At 47.7% G+C, this 17,344-nt stretch overlaps 1 protein-coding gene across 1 annotated transcript in view; it reads left to right on the top strand.

Annotated features, from left to right (window-relative positions):
• FLT1 (fms related receptor tyrosine kinase 1) overlaps positions 1-17,344 on the top strand; it is a 112,710-nt gene that overhangs the window by 91,319 nt on the left and 4,047 nt on the right. Inside the window, exons 18-29 of the mRNA XM_054219241.1 lie at positions 253-357; positions 3,584-3,697; positions 4,454-4,542; positions 6,363-6,522; positions 6,940-7,037; positions 7,583-7,705; positions 8,854-8,965; positions 10,626-10,725; positions 12,100-12,205; positions 12,295-12,425; positions 12,821-12,905; positions 13,765-13,856. Coding sequence (XP_054075216.1) covers positions 253-357; positions 3,584-3,697; positions 4,454-4,542; positions 6,363-6,522; positions 6,940-7,037; positions 7,583-7,705; positions 8,854-8,965; positions 10,626-10,725; positions 12,100-12,205; positions 12,295-12,425; positions 12,821-12,905; positions 13,765-13,856 — 1,315 coding nt within the window. The remainder of the gene's footprint in view (positions 1-252; positions 358-3,583; positions 3,698-4,453; positions 4,543-6,362; positions 6,523-6,939; positions 7,038-7,582; positions 7,706-8,853; positions 8,966-10,625; positions 10,726-12,099; positions 12,206-12,294; positions 12,426-12,820; positions 12,906-13,764; positions 13,857-17,344) is intronic.

The raw sequence follows: 17,344 nt of genomic DNA, 5'->3' as shown, positions 1-17,344 counted from the left end.
CAGCGTACCTCTACCGAATGGTTCCATTCATCTAGCATCATTTTCAATCATATCACCTATTCCCTCCGATGACTCTGTCTTCTGTTTTGTCTGCTTACTCTTTAAAAAAGCCAAAAAACACAAAACCCTCAAAACACCTATATGTTGGAAATATACACGAGACTCATTGTAAACGACATTTGTCAATTCATTATCTAAGAAACCGTTTGCTTTTTTACCACAATGTATCTCTCCAATTTATTTTCTTTACAGGAAAGTCTCTTGGACACGGAGCTTTTGGAAAGGTGGTACAAGCATCTGCTTTTGGAATTAAGAAATCACCAACATGCAGAATAGTTGCTGTGAAAATGCTCAAAGGTATCTTGCTGCAAAGCGGGGCCGGAAAAAATGATGCCTTTTATCATAGAATCACAGAATGGTTTGGGTTGGAAGGGACCTTAAAGATCATCTAGTTCCAACCCCCTGCCATGGGCAGGGACACCTCCCACTAGACCAGGTTGCCCAAAGCCCCATCCAACCTGGCACGTCCCACTTTTAATATGATTCTGTTGAAAGCAGGAATATATGATGTTATCCCCTCTTTGTGGCCTCCAAAATGTGTACACCAAGTTTCAGGTCCACTACAAGTGAAATGGCAGAACTATGAAATAAAAATTGCATTCACAGTAAAAAAGGTGATAAATTGTCACATGATACAGGAGAAAGTTTCAGATGCAGTAAGAACCTACCTGATTGCCTAAATTTTTTAAAAATCATGTTCCGCTATTTCAAATGCCAGAAAGAACGAAAGAGTCACTTTCGTAGGATCAGAAGGAGCGATTAGATTCCCTGCATACTCTATGTTGTGCCATTATGCGAGACTGACCCCGTACTGAACACTGTAAATTAAATTTAGCTGAAGCATGACACAAAGACATTCGGATGGAAGCGTTCATATTTTCCTTGGTCATTAGTTCCAAAGATTAATCATGCCTGTTAAAAACAGGTACTTTATGTCTAATTTGCATCTGTCTGACTTTCGCTTCTCATTCCAACCTTCTCCGTGAGATTATATAATGATTTTTCTTCGTGAAGGCCCTTTTATTAAGCTGAACAGATTGAGCTGTTTAAATCCTGGTGGTGTTGTACAGGTGTGTCCTCTCTGAGCTGTCAGAGGATGCTGACACCCAGGTTGTGTAATGGATTTGCCAGCGCCCTTCACCCACCAGTGCTCTTCCCAAGGTGAAATCATCTCCCAGCTATTCACTGCCACTTTTCTCATTGGAGCAGAAAGGACAAAGCCCCTCATCAATTTGAAGAGGGCGCTTGGGAAATGAGGAGGCAGGATGATACTCAGTCATAGCCTGCAGCGGCTGTGGCTGAATTCCCTAACCCAGAGTCCTGGTAGCATCCCTTCCTATGTACTTAGTTTCCTCTTGTTTATATATCTAAGGATAATATCAGCCTTTTTTTTTTCTTTTTTTTTTTGCATTGCCCTGGGAGCTTATGCTGCATTGCTTATCTGTCTTAATCCTTGAATCCTTTTCAGCAGCATTCTCTGCCAGGACACATCCCCTGTTCAGCCAGCAAGGCTTGGATCCCTGATGCTCTCAGTTGTCTCTGTTCAGGCATAGTTTGAATACGTCCCTCTTACCCAGTGGCTTCGAGCTTCACAGCTGCTTACTTAGCGGTTATCAGGAGATCTGTACATGCTACTTCCATCCCTTAGAGGGACCCATGCAATACTCTCAAACATACGGTCTGTCCATGCAACACGCAACCTGAAGTAGCTTCTATTTGTTGCCGGCAATGACCTCACAGCTGCACTCGGTGTAGGGTGTGCCCTCTTGATATTGTCCTCAACAGGCTTGTTCTGCAATATAACGTCAAATGCTTTCGCAGGGGGTGGTTCTTGCTACTGCAATATCCAGGATCATCCCCAAGGAGGGGATTTGCAGCTGAGAGGGTTGCAAACCTTTCTGCTTTCTCTTATCGCAGAAGCACAGAAATACCTTGTTGGCCAATGCCAAATGAACAACTGCCCTGCAGCATGTCTGGAAAATGGGAGGAAACTAAAGCTTTGGTCCCTGTCCAGACCTTCTGCAGCAGTGGGCCAATAGCCATCTGTGTCACTCGTTTCAGTGGATGGCCTGTCACCTGGGTCATTGCCTGACCCCTGGTTAACTGAGCTGTTTTGCCAACATGCAGACATAGGTGCTGGCAGAGGGGTCTGCCAGAGTCAACATTTCTTTAGGTACATCAGCAGGCTTCTTGTGCCAACCAGCACCATAAAGGCAGCAGGGATTGCTCCTGGCATAGATGGGAGCAGACGGCAGCTACGAGAAGTCTTCATGGTGGGATTCATGTGTGTGTGTGCAGGGTAGATGCTTGTGTCTGAGTTAGTCACTCAAATTCCCTTTATTGTCAGTGGTGAGAAACAACAGCTCATCCCATCCTAAGGGAGATCCCTGCATATGGTGAGCTGGGTGCTTGTTTAGTTCTGCTGACTATGAAGAGAGCCTGTGGTGACTAGATCCTCTGTAGGTATCTTCGCTATGGGCATCTAAAGTTAGGGGGGGTCTGCCCTATTCCTAGTGTCCTCACTAGATTATCCAGGAACTTTGCAGTCATTCATGGTCTTTATCCTTGCAGAATTCCCATGAGGTGGAGGGAAAGTGTCACCATGTATACAGATGAATAGTGGATGACTAGTAGGTGACAAGTTTTGTGGGGGGCCACCAAGAAAATTTGTTTCCATTCAGATGTTGAAATCCAGACCTAGCTCTAGGTTCTTTCCACTGGACTATTCATCTTACTCTTTGTGTCACTAAACTGCAAAAGTCATTTTGGGTCTACACAAAGCAATAACTTTTTTCTTGTTTTCTTGCCAAAATAAAATTCTGGAGAAAAAAATTTGCTTGGAGGGAATTAAAGGTTTCACTCAACAGAAAATAGAATCTTTTGGGCTTAGTTGTGGGATTTATATTATTACTATTATTAGTAACATTGACCATAACTAGTAAGGGTCAGATGCAGCCACATAACTTTAACCAATTAAAACTTACTTCCCTGGTCTATCTTAATGCTCCAGGCTTCCTCTATAATGAACTGAACTAGGCAAGTATCTCCAAGGGGTGGTTCATTTCTTCCCTATCCAATGGCTAAAGCTGATGGCTGCATCAGCCTCTGTCTTGCCACCAACTCCTTGAGACATTGACTAGGTCAGGCTAGTACATAACCCTAACACGGCTGAAGTCAGGTCAGCTGAAACCCACTCTAGATAGAGTTAATTATAGTCTTGAAATCCCTTTTTATTTGTTCTTTCATTTTTTTTGGCTGAAACAACAAAACTATTCATGTGAAAAGAATTTCTCTCAGTTCTAAATATAACAGAGTCTACTGGGAGGAAGCTGAGTGCCTAACTCTTTTTATTGGTTTTATTGCGAGTAAGAGGATGCTGAGCAGGGAGGAACAGACAAAGAACATCAACACACAGAGTACAAGCAGGAATGGAGGTTATTTCAATGGACAGTAACGAGAAGTGGTAAAGCTCAGCAGGATCAGTTCTTTGCCATTTCACATTGACTTTATTTTGCATTTACAGAAGGTGCCACAGCAAGTGAGTACAAAGCACTGATGACTGAGCTGAAAATCCTGATCCACGTTGGTCATCATCTCAATATTGTGAATTTGTTGGGAGCTTGCACGAAAAATGGAGGTAAAAAAATCTGCACTGCACTGAAAATGGGTTTGGATCATCTCCCAGTAACAGTCATTTGGTTGTGTTGTTTTTCACCCAGAGGTCAGGATATTAACTTGAAATATTTGAACTCATTCTGTGGTTGGTAAAAAAAAAGAGGAAGAGAAAAAGAGATTTTTAGTCATTTAATTAATTGATTAAACATTTTCTCTACTTAAGCTCTCTTTTAGTGTTAACATGAGAAGTGTGAATTTAGGACTGTGCCACTTGTTGTCCTTTATCTTACTCACTTCACCGCTGAAGCTCAAGTTAAACTTGTTCTGGAAAGATTGGGAACAAGGGATATCAGCTGCTGGCCCTGAACAATGAATCACAAGGCAACTGTTGTAAAATCCTTCATGACATTCCACCAAGAAAATCAAAGGGGCAGTATGAGTGATGGTTTGTTTTAGATATGTCACCTTTTTCAGTTCAACAAGTGTGTGTGGGCTGCAGGACTCCAATCTGAACCCAGACTGCCCGAAGAGGAAACGGAGGGTCCCTCAGGACCCAGGTTCATGACCCAGCTTTCAAAAATTAGTCTCTTCCCTAATTTCCAGAAACAGTATTGTTTTACTAACATGTCCAGTGTCCTTCAAGCAGCCTTCTACTTCATTAGGACATGCTGTTAGTTATTCTGGACTCAAGTTTTAGCTACAGGCTAAAACTATTCTCGGAACTGATAACCCCTTGTATTGCTTTATGCTGCTCAAAATGCGCTTTTCTTTTGTCCAGGGCCTCTGATGGTCATTGTTGAATACTGCAAATATGGGAATTTATCAAACTACCTGAAGAGCAAGAGGAATTTTTTCTGCCCCAACAAGGTGAGGAGGCAGATGCCTCTGGTAGAGTTCATCTTACCTAACCTAAGTGTCCATAATGTAGATAGCAGCCTCTGAGCTAGTCTCCTAGACTCTCTTCTACCAAAGGAGAGAAATGACTTTTGGGTGCAGTTCACCTGAACTATTTTAATGTTTGGTGTGGGATGTGCTGTGCCAAGAAAGGGCGCATTTCTCTCCCCTGACTGTCCAAGGAGACTGCTGGGAGTAATTCGGATGGAGCCATCTACAGAGAGAGGAAGCGAATCCTATCCAAAGTGTCCCCACATGCTCTCACTCCACTGCTGACGAACCCATTCCTGCTGAGCTTGGGGTCACTTCAGAGACTGGTGTCAGCGAAGCCGAAGGAAGTGGTTTTGCCCACTGATTCCCGTACTGCTGGGAACACAACCGAGATAATGCCATTTAAAGCTCATGTTCCAAGACACCCTAATGTTCAGAGATTTGCAAGTAATCTTATTATTGTGTGAGGAGAAGGGCTATCAAGAAGAAAAGAGATTACAGTCTTCTCTTCACATCCCACAGCCCTCTGAATCAACTCTAGAGCGTGTTTCTTATTACAAAATTGAACCCAAATGTGCCAACTATATCCTTGCTTGTGCACTTTCAGCAAAATCCCCCAAAGGATTAAGGGCTCTGAAGTGGGGTTTAGGAGCCTGGACCCAAAACGGCAGTCCTCAAAACCCCTGCTCAGCTGTGCCAAAAGCTCAGCAGCATCTCAGGGTTATTTCGGGAGGGCTCTGCAGGGAGTCGTGCTCAGCAGGACCTCCCCCTCCAAATGGTTTTGGCTGAGCGTCTGTTCCCAAGTCCATGCTGGACTCTGCATGAAACACAGTAGCCGCCTCCTCCAACATGTGGTTGTTGGTGTAGGATGCTCAACGGGGAGCATGGTCATGCAGGGTCTACCATGGGGGGAGCTGCCCACATTTCCCCCAGTGAGGAGCCTGCTTGGTCTCGGTGCTCCGGCACCCCTGGGAAGGGCGCCTGGGTGGGAGGGAGAGAAGGACCCTGGCTCTGCACCACCACATGCAGGGGAGTAAGACGGTTACAGGACAAGAAGAAAGGGGAGAGTGGGCAAGACCATGGCCAAGCAGGTAGGCTGCTCTGTGGGTGGCAGTGGAAAAGCCTTTTCCAATCAGTGTTGCATGTGTCCCAATAAATCTCATTGACTGTAACATAAAAACATTGGATAAAGGTGTCAGGGTAGAGAGGTAGTCACTTCCAATAGCAGCTGTATTTCAAACATGAAGTGTCCTTGCTCCTTGTTGGAAGGGCTTAGAGTCTCGTGCTAAGCACTGCGCAAGGACATAGAGGCAGGTGCTTTAAGCTGCCTGGGATGAAAAGCTGACTCTATTTTGAGAAGGCTGGGACACCTGCACTGTGGGCACATCCTTCTCAACTCATCCCACCAGGCTCCTTCTCTGCGTACCAGAGCGAAATAGGCCCTTTCAAATGTCCCATTTCAGGCTGAGATGAGCCACAGCCCAGCAAACGTGTCCACCCATGGACCCCAGAAATCCTCACCTCGTTAGCTGTAGCCCACCACCCAGGGTGCCCCAAAATCATGTGCTGATGCTACCACGACATCATGTTTCTGTCCTCTGGGGATGGCAACCTTGGTGCAGTACTGCCCTGCCACCAACCCCCACCTGCCACTGGACACCTTCGCCCATGGGAAACGTGACTGCACGTGCCATGGACTGGCATTTTGTCCCCATGGAAAGGTGACAGAAGTCTGACTCGGTTTCTCTCCTATCCCCTCCATCGCTCTGATGTAGCACCTCTTCTTCTCTGTTTGTTTGAAGGACTCATCTCTGCAAGGAGAACCAGTGAAAGAGAAAAAGGATCTTGAGCCAGTGGAAGGCAAAAAACAAAGGCTGGCCAGTGTCACCAGCAGCGAGAGCTTTGCGAGCTCTGGGTTCCAGGAAGATAAAAGTCTGAGTGATGTGGAGGAGGACGAGGAGGGTAGGTATTAATTCCTTCCTGTCCCTACACGGTCTGTGATATTTTTACAACATACTGTGCATCCCTGAAATTTTTTTCCTCATTTATCACCCTAATAAACATCCGTGGGAGACGCTCACAGGGTCATGTCCAGAGGGTAGAAGATTTAAAAAAAGATTATTTCCAGGGTTACTAAATCTGACAGGAAAATGTGTGATTGTTTCTTCTGACTGCTCCTTATCTTTGGGGAAAACACAGCAGTGTCCAAAGCGCGGGGTGTAAAGCAAGCACTATTTTTGTTTCCAGTGACAGTGGGTTGACCTTCGAATACTACTCTATGAACGCTGAATTTATGGGAGTAATAGGGTCAGTAAGAGGGGGAAAATAACTGCCTGGTGAGTGATCTTTGTAATGAACCGCATTTTTCCACCTTTGCAGAGGCTGATGAGCTCTACAAGTTGCCCCTTACTATGGAGGACCTGATTTCTTACAGCTTTCAGGTGGCCAGAGGCATGGAGTTCCTCTCCTCCAGAAAGGTAAGTTTTGCACTGGGGACTTTGCCCTGCAGAAGGATGGGATTCAGAGGTGAAATCATGTCTACATTTTAGTGACACCTTCCTTGGGAGGGCTCCCAAAGGAAGAGCCTTTTTCCTCTTGGCATTATAAATATAACCATGTGTTTATCCAAGTCTCCATAGTCCATAAACACAGGATCATGGCTGAAGGCAGTGGGTCAAGCTCATTCACTCATGGAAGATCTTTTGGGTGTGGTGTTTTTTTTTTTTTCTTCATTTCAACATATATCATGCAGGGAGCTCCAAATGTCCCTGCTTTCCCTGCAAATGTCAAGGGGCTTAAAAATTTATCAGTTTCTGGACTTGGGAAGTTTGGTGGGTTTTTTATTAAGAATTGTCACTGTTTACAGTAACTTCATGTAAACTATAGTCAACTTCCCTAAAAAAATATTAAATTGATTTCTCAAATAATAATAATAATTTTAAAAAGGATATGGGAGACAGTCAGGAAATTTGTGCGCAAGATTAAGGAAATGCAGTTTGATTGTGAAACTGTTTTATTATAGTGCATTCATCGTGACCTGGCAGCCAGAAACATCCTTTTATCTGAGAACAATGTCGTGAAGATCTGCGATTTTGGCCTCGCAAGAGATATTTATAAGAATCCTGATTATGTGCGAAAAGGAGACGTAAGTCAAGATGCTGTTTATTTACCCAAATGATTATAACATATCATTTCAAACTGTCCACCAAAATGTTCTGTAGATGTTCACATTTCCTGGACTTAGAGGAGCTTGAAAGCTATCATGGTTTTTATGTGAAGATGAGCTATCCGATGTATTGTAGATCTGGAAAGCATTTCTGTCCTTAAGCGCAAGGCTCGGACACGCTAACTGTTTCACAGCTCTGCCCTTAGATATTTTTTCGACATTTGTTTCTTGGCGGGCTCTGCAGCATAACCCACTTACTCAGTTAACTTCTGTTAACTGTTAAGGGCAGTTAACTCAGCCCTTCTAGGAAACCAGTCCCTCCCGAAACAAGGTGCGTGGCCGGCTGTGTACCCACACCAGGGTCCAGCATCGCTCGTGGTGCCTCCAGCAGCCAAGCTGGACTCACTGCCTCCAGCACCTACTTATTTGGGTTTTTCACTTCTCCTGTAAATATCAGGCAGTAAGCCCCTTGCCAAGCCTGCCGTGAACGCCGGGTCAGAAAACTGTGCCTGTGCCCACTGGTGATGTGGGAATTTGCTGTGGGCATCAGGCGCATGCAAAGAGTCTCCTTCTGCATCTCACCCACCTGCCGGCTATTCCATCATCCATAAACAGCTTTCAAGACTTGCGGCACTGCATATTAGCTGTGAAGTGTTATTTGCATAATTTGGGTACTGCTCAGAAGACACTACGAGGCTGCGCTGAGGGGGCTTCAAGGGTTCCTGCAAGTCAGGCTCTGAAAATTTCCCCAAGAACATCTCTGACACCGTTACAGAATGATCTGCGCTCGGATGTAGGGTTTTCTCCCCTGTCTCTAGGATGCTGGCAAGAGGCCTCTGTTCTTGCATATCCCCACAAATCCATAAAGAAAAGGCCTGGTCGCTCTGGTCACAGGTTTCCAGTCTCTGGCGTTTTGTGCCACGCATCTTAAAAACAGCTTTTTACTCTGATAATTTGTTAAGAAAGTGTCTGAATGAATGTGGGTTTATCTTGACCACCTGTAAGGAAATCCCACAGGTTCCTGTTTGAATGGTAGTTATTTACGTAACAATATATAGTTGATTCATCTACGATTAAATTCTTTTAGACTTTGAAAATAATAGTCAGGTTTGTCCATTTTACTCCAGGCTCGACTTCCTCTCAAGTGGATGGCTCCAGAATCCATATTTGATAAAATCTACAATACAAAAAGCGACGTGTGGTCCTACGGGGTCTTGCTGTGGGAGATATTTTCCTTGGGTATGTTAACTCTGCACCCCAGGAGCTGGACTCGGCGGCGGAGGCTGTAGCTGGGGCCGTCGTTTCAGCCTGGGGAAAAACATCCTTATCTTCAAGAAGTTTTTGCCAGGTCTTTCATAAAGAAAGGCAGAGGTGGGGTGTGAGGGTACAGGGGAGAACTCAGTGTATCATGCTCCCGTGAACTGGAAATTTTGGTGATTGTAAGGGCACTGAAAATTGACTTGCCAGGCTGAAAGCCTTAACGGATAGCGCAGCTGTCTGAGCACTTCTCCACCTATTTCTGCCATGGGCAAAACCTAAGCTTCCCTCTTTCTCCTGTAGAAACCCTTAGTAGGGGTGCAGCGCAGCACAGCTGGAGCGGGCACAGCCCTTTGTCCAACTGATGGCGCAAACCAGGAAAATCGGGCAAATTTTTTAGGTGTTTCTGTTGAATATGGAACCCTGTGGGACAACATGGAACTGTGGGCATGGGTTGGCAGCTGCCAGAGACTGAGGCATTGCGTCCTGTGCCACAGATAGCATCCAAGACACCCAGTGCCAAGGCCTGGATTCTCCCTCAAAACCTTCTTACATCCCCAGTGGGAGCAAGGGAGCTGAACGCGCGCAGGGGTTTTTGCACGTCTCGGACTGTGTCACCCCATTTCCAGCCTGAGACCAGGCGGTTGCCCCAGCCCAGGGGGGGAACCAGCATGTGTTCCCCCCCACCCCAACCCAGGCCACTGGACACAGCAGGCAAACAAGCATCCGCACAGATGCCGCAGGATGAACTAGAGCATGCAATCTGAAATTAAAACCCAGTGAAGCTTTTTTTCACACGCACACTCCCCCCCCTCCTTTCTTTCACGTGGAAAAGGCAGGATACAAGATGTACACTGGGCGGGAACAACAATGACCGTCAGAATAGAAGAACCTTAATTGGGTTCAACATAGAGGCTGACAAAGGAGGCGAACAGCAGAGGAAACAATACTATACAATTCTCAGGACAATCAATCATTTATTAGTTTAAATACATGTTGTTGGTCAGCCTGCCAACTCTTGTGATTTTATGGTCAGCCTCATAATACCTGCTATTTTTTTCTTAAAGCCCCAGCTCCTTGAACCTGGTGACTGTCAAACTCTCTGAAAGATTTTGGTTGGTTTTTTTCTTTCGTTTTCACTTTTCCTGATTTTTTTTTTCTACAGAAAAAAGACTGACAGCACAATCAGTCTGCATCTTAAAACCCCAGAAACTAAGAAAATAATGCAAATGTACTGTGATCTGATTTAAAACCACAATTTTATTATTTTCAAGGTGGTTTTGAGCATTTGGGGTTTGTTAATACTCTGCTTACTAGAATTTGGGGTGATCCAAACCAATAGAGAGGTCAGACTCGGCTTTTCTTGAGGGATGCTTTTCAAGTCCAGTTCACATTTATTTTTTGCACCACCAATAATGCTGGGTTTGATCCTGCCCCCCCTCCAAAGACTGGGGTTTGGGGCAGCATCAGCAGCCGTTCCTTGCCTGTGGGAGATGGGGATGGGGAGGGACAGCCCCGGGCTCCCAGCTCTGCAAGCAGATGCTGCACACCCCGAGTCTTTGCTGGAGGGGAAGTATAGGGCCAAAGCTGAGTCTCAGGTACCCAGCTCAAGGGATGTATGACCCTGTTCTCCTGCCTCCAGGTGCCTCTCCTTACCCTGGAGTCCAAATAGATGAGGATTTCTGCAGCAGGCTAAAGGAAGGCACAAGAATGCGAGCCCCGGAGCAAGCGACGGAGGAGATGTAAGATGCCCTTCTCTGCTGGCCTCATGTACTGCTGCCCTCCTGGGCTGCCTTGCGGACGATGTACGAGTCGCCACAAAAAATACCCTGTGCCAACATAATGAAAAACAACCCGATGCTGCGTCGTATCTTCCTGCTGTCATCAGCATCTTCTCGCATCCCTCCCCACCCTTGTCCCCCTGGCCCTCCCGTGGGGTAGGACAGGGTGAGGAGGGACGTGGACCTGAGCCCAGGGCACCACCAGGGCTGGGCTGAGCGAGCAGCCCGGAGGAGGAAGGTCATTCATTCCTCTCCAGGTTTACTATTTACCGACACGCACACAGATAAGTGCTGGAGGAATGTGACATTATTAACGTCGTCTTGACTTAGGAAGCGACAGTGGAGGCTTCCTCGCAAACACTCGGGTGACAAGGGTCCACCCTTTCCCGGAGATGGTGTCTGATGGTAGAGGAAGGTGACAGGGACCCACAGCCTCCCAGCCCATGTCGCCTGCGGGGTTTGCCTGAGCTCTTCCACTGCGACATTGGCTGTCCCTCCCCAGTCCCCTGCCTTTAGGTGCAGCCTCCAGCTGCTGCTGCATGGCCAACACCTTTTTGGAGGCTTGAGGGGTGTCCCAAGGGAGACTCTGAGTTTGCAGCCCCTCTGCCCTGGGACTGGGATGGAGTGCCCTGACCAGGGGGGCACCTGCAGCACATCGACCACGCACCTCGTGGCACGAATCATGCAGGAGCATGAACATATCGAGGGTATTTTACCTCTGGAGGCAAAATCAATTACGTATAGGTGTCTTCGGTGCCTTTTTGAGTACTACGTCATGACTCTAAATAGCAACACTTACCAAAAAAAAGTTCTGGAAGAAGAAAAAGGATGCGAGCCAGCCAGGCCTATCTGGGAGTATTACCCATTGGCTAATTTTATTATCCTAGTGACAGTAGATAAGAATTTTTTTTTTTTTCCTCTTCCACATATTTTATTGCAGGAAGGAAAGCTCGACTCGAGCAATACGAGGAAGTGACACATTCATATAAGTCATCTTAGGATGCCTTAACTTAAACATTGCCAGTTAATAGATGTTTAATACAAAGGTTTCATGCTTAATTAGGAATGAAAAAAGAAAGTATGACTAGTTGGCTAAATTATTCTTTTGATGTGGTCTTCCCGTATCTTGTGGGAAGAAGTTTTTTTTCTTCTTCTGTAGAAAGTTTATTCTTTTACTTTTAGTAGGAGGCCTCGGTGGTGTTGGAGACCATCTTTGTAAAATCAGGCGGGCTCAGGAGTTAAGTCTGTTGACGACAAGCTGTCAGAGACCGCGCTGCCTTGGATCAAAGCAAGCTGTAACCCCTCCGTGTGCTCATTTCGCTTTTGTCCTCACAGCTACCAGATCATGCTGGACTGCTGGCGAAGCAACCCGAACGACAGGCCGAGGTTCTCTGAGCTGGTGAAAAAGCTGGGCGACCTGCTGCAAGCAAACGTCCAGCAGGTACTAACGTCACGGCCACGGGCTGTCACCAAGGCAGGGGCGACCGGCCGCACAGTGCCAGGAATAACTGATTTCTTGTTTGCATTTAGGAAGGCAAAGACTACATACCCCTCAATACTATATTTACAACGGAAAGTGGGTTTCCCCCTGCATCTGATCCTTTGTGCAATGAAAATTTTTCTGTTACAAGCCCGAGTTGTGGAAGCACTGAAAACGTCAGGTGAGAGAAGCAAGATGAAGGCTGAGTTTGTTGGGTGTCGCAGCTTGCTGCTGGGGGGAGAAAACACACAGAGGCAACCCACCACCGAGGGCCTGAGTGTCCCACCAACCACCGAGCCCCCACCGCCGCCATCCCGTTGGGCTGGGGTGGCCCGTCGGGATGTCCCTGCCCAGGGGGACCATCATGTCACCGGGGTGGGGCGCTCTGAGAGGGGCAGCCATGTGCGCCGCAGGGCTGAGGAGGGAGGTTTGGGTGGGGTGTGGTTAACGAGTCCCTTTTGTGTAAACTACCTCGGTGACAACTGCTAAAAGAAACAGAGAAATACCCAGCGCTTCCTGCTTACGCACTTCACACCCTCACCAAAACTTGTTCTGCTTTTTTTTTTTGTCGAACAGATATATAAACACTTTCAAAATAAAACCACCCCAGCGCATAAAGACATTTGAAGAGCTTCCCGTCAAGGAAACGCTTGTATTTAATGTGAGTGACTCTTGGGCCAAACGTTATGCCATTTATTTCTTTTTATTTGTGTGACAAATTTATACAGAGAGAATCACGAAGGGGTTTTACTGCTTTGTCAGATCTGCTGATAGGAGGTGCAAGATTACCTGGGCTTGCAACATGGTGTTATCCCACTGTCCTACAAACTGGGGACAGTAGATGCTTGCTGACCATGCCATGGGCTGCAAACTCTCCTTCCCTGATAAGAAACTGCCAGTGGGACAGCAAGATACAGCTGCCAGGCTCCCATCTGAGTGCCACCGGTGTGGGAGAGCCACTTAAAATCCCTTGGATTTGTGTTTTCATCTGAATAGTAGTCCATAAATGAGACTCATGGGTCACATTTCCATCAGAGGTTCCTGGGATGAACAAGTCCTGTTATCACGTGGACAGGATGGGGCAATGTCTACTAACGGGGCACACATACTGTCCTGGTGGGGGTGGGCATGGGTGGGAGGCTGGGGGAAGCTTTTAGCGGACCTGTTGTATGCATGAAGCAGTGGGAGGTGGGAAAGGCGTGGTGGTCCTCTCAGGGATGAACTAGTGGCTGGCCAGGACCTCCACCTTGCGCGTAGACACCTTTCTTCCAACACCCTGTATCTGCATTAATGGCACACGTTTGCTGCATCCCAAAGCGAGGACAGTTTAGAAAGGCACCATCAAATACCTGGGCACTGTGGCACCTCCAGCAGCACGGAGCTTCTGTCTCCTAGAGCTCTCTGAGCATAAACAACGAAAATGATGCTGAAAATCAGACCGAAGAGTAATTGGGCCCATTGCAACAGTAACTTTCTACAGTTAACACCTAATAGGGTTGTGTCTGTCTTTTTTCTTCAAGGATTACCAAGCAGACAGTGGGATGGTGCTGGCTCCAGAAGAACTGAAACGTTTCACATGGACAGGCAGCAAGCAGAAATGGACGCTCTTTGGGTCTGTATTTTATGTTTCTTTCTTCTACTTCACAATTTAGAAGGCGAAGGAGGATTCAAGGTCCTTATGCTAAATCAGACATACTGAAAGTAGCCGAGGTGTCCCCAGTCCCTGCAAACATTCTTGCTCAGGTGCGTGCTGCTGAGTTGGGTCAGCAGTCGATCAGTTCCTGCACCTAACCCTCCATATGCCTTTGAGGAAACAAATAGCCCTCATAACCTCCACTGTTGATTTATTAGCACTCTATTCACAGAATCACAGAGTCACAGAATGGTCGGGGTTGGAAGGGACCTCTGGAGATCATCTAGTCCAACCCCCCTGCCAGAGCAGGGTCACACAGAGCAGGTTGCACAGGAACGCGTCCAGGTGGGTTTTGAATGTCTCCAGAGTTGGAGACTCCACCACCTCTCTGGGCAGCCTGTGCCAGTGCTCTGCCACCCTCAGGGTAAAGAAGTTCCTCCTCATGTTTAAGTGGAACTTCCTATGCTCAAGTTTGTGCCTGTTACCTCTTGTCCTGTCCCCGGGCACCACTGAAAAGATCCTGGCCCCATCCTCCTGACACCCACCCTTTTAGTATTTATAAGCATTGATAAGATCCCCCCTCAGTCATCTTTTTTCCAGACTGAAGAGACCCAAATCCCTCAGCCTTTCTTCATCAGAGAGGTGTTCCAGTCCCCTAATCGTCTTGGCAGCCCTATTGATCAGCCTGATCCCCAACTCAGTGCCAGGCTGGACAAGTGAGTGCCAGAGAGCACTAAACCATGGCAGAGGTAGGTAACTATAGGAAATGAGCCCTTGGCAGGGCAGGAGGGGGAACGTGTGGCTATGAAGGATTTGCAGTTGTTTCTGCAAGTCCCCAAGGGCACCCCAGCTGGGACAAGGCCCTCTGTGCTTGTTTTTGCCCTTTTCCATGACTCAGCTAAGCACGGCCCATTTAACACCCATGGGCTCAGGATGCTAAAGTGGCAACTGTACAATAGATGGATGTGAGGGCCTCACTTCTCTTCCTGCCTTTAAGCACTTTAATATATTGGCCACCTTCCTCCACCTAATTCCTGACAGCTGCCCAAGCAGGGAATGAGGGCTGCTCTAAGAAATGCGCCGCACTGACATGAACTCTCTGTAAATGGGAAATGTTTATTTTCTCAACGCCGGCGTTGCCTCTGTTCCCAGCCGCTGCGAAGCTGGCAGTGTCTGCGGCTGGTTTTGTCTCACTGCTCTCAGCCAGCCCGGGGACTGCCCGGGCCCAACCCATCCTTCATCTTACGCTGGCAGGAGGTCAAGGCCATCCCGCCATCCTGCCTCTGCCAGACTTGTCAGCGACTCGCAGCTGGGCAGGCTGGGAGGTGTAGTATTGTCTCGACGAACAATTGGAGCTGGCTGGAACGTGCGGTCAAGGCAGAGAGGGCTTGCTTCATGAAAAATTCCAGTGACTAAGAGGGCGTCGCTTAAACGCGGAGAAACGGGGGTAGGAGGGCGTGCGCGCTCACACAGCCATTACCATGCGGCGCGCGGGGCAAACGTGCGGCTGGCAGGAGCCTGCGGGGGAGCAGTGCTCACGCGTGGCAAAGCCGGGGTGACTCAAGCCACTCCACACGAGTGCTGGAAAACCCTTTCTCCTGCCTTGACCGCTCGCATTTCAGAAAAAAAAGGCTTGTGAGCAATTTTATGGTACTTTGATTTTATTGAGACAGTTTTCCATACTCTTTTGTGAGGAGACAAGTATTATAGAGCTTGGAACGCGTGTGCATATTAGAGGGCTCCAAAGGATGCAGTGTTTCCTAGAAGTGGTTTAACCCGTTTTTTCTTTGTGTAAATGTGACATTTCCGAAGGGCTGCTGTGAGCCACAAAGACAACAGGGCAACCTCCCCAAATGAGATGTACAAAATGCCTTTTTCTTTGCGTGGCATGGAATACATGGAGCGTGCCCCAAGCATCCCTCTGGAATTGCTTTAAGGAGCAGTTTCAGCTGCAGAAGGAACGCTTGGATGGGGTGTGTGGGGGGGAAGAACTCAGCAGTGGCTGCTAGAACATAAATGCTCGGGGAAACAGAGCAGCTGGGTGAGAACACACGAGGCCATCTGGTCTGCAAGCGAAACAAGTGGTACTGTAGCACTATGCCAAAAAGCACTCACGTATGTGAATGCACGCAGCCACCCTTTATTCTGCACACATTCCTAAATGAGGTAGCTTCTTAGCTGAGCATCCTTTACTTTGGCTAAATTAGAGCAGTAAATAAATACCCCTGAAAGTAGCAGTAGAGAGGTAAAGCCTGGAGGGGTTTGGCACATGTAAGCTGATCTAACCAGATGCACAGTCCTGCTTCTTCCCTTGCACCTCAGGCATCCTTCTCTGCGGTCCTGCCCCCTCTCTTGTGCAGATATTTCTGCTTGGCTTGCCTTGCAGAGAGCTGCTTCAGGTGGCTGGACTATCAGAAAAACGACCCCAGAATAGGTTCTGAGGGAGCAGTAGCAGCTCACCGCCAGGGCAGATGGTGCCAGCGGCAGGATGAGGAAGGGGTCACCCCCCTCTTAGCAGCAGCTTACAGCTCCATCACCTTCAATGCAACGCCTCACCGCTCCCAGAGCGCTTACCATCATGCTGTGAACCTCAACGCTGCAGTTTAGGACACAGATGCAGAGAAATGCACTCGCAGCAGCCGGTGGGTCCTGAGCCGAGGCTGAGGATGCTGTGGGGCTGTGCCCTTGCTGCTCCCCACTTGCCTGCAGACTGGGGCAGAACAGTTGGGCTCAGGGTGGTTTTTTTTCTCAGTTCAAAGCATGTGAAATCACACGCGACCCAGCCAGGTGGGGTGACTCTTTCAGACCAGCCCAAGGGTGTAGGCGTGCCCTGCAGCACGGCGTTAGAGGATTCAGACTTGGCAGTACCACGTCTGCCACCGCACTGCTGAAGGACTGCAGAGAGGGTGGAAGGAGCCAAAGCTGGTGGCACCCTAACTGTCCCCAAGAAGTGCACCCAGGGTGTGTTCGAGAGGAAACTAACCATTTTATTTCAGGAGAGAGCCAGTGCATGCACTGGTGCTTATGCAGCGTGACCAACCTGAGAGCAAGGTCCTGGGGAGAGCAGAGAGCCTTGCTCCTTTGCAAGTGGAAAGGATCCCAAGTGCAACTCTCTTTTACCTTTTCAGTAGTGGTGAAAAAGCCCAACCCAAGTAAGCCAAAATCCTCAGGCTGCCAAAAAAAATGGCTGCGAACTCCACCACTTCTGAGCAGGAACAAGCATCTCAAGAGCCACCACCAACCTCTAACCTCACTCCATTCTTGAATCTGTCAGGAAAGCAGCTGACGTTTCCTCCAACAAATGATCCCAATTAAGAACCAACTAGACGGAGTTTCTAATTTACATTCCCAGAGTGGAAAGGAGATAGTCCACAGCTAGAGAAGCCTTTACTGACTGTAAGCTCAGTCTGAAAATGAAGCCTGACCATGGATGCCAAAACCCCAGGGGCTCCCCTAAAGCTCTCTGT

This window comes from Rissa tridactyla, chromosome 1, assembly GCF_028500815.1.
Source record: "Rissa tridactyla isolate bRisTri1 chromosome 1, bRisTri1.patW.cur.20221130, whole genome shotgun sequence".
NCBI lineage: Eukaryota > Metazoa > Chordata > Aves > Charadriiformes > Laridae > Rissa > Rissa tridactyla.
This window is presented reverse-complemented; position numbering and strand designations above follow the sequence as displayed.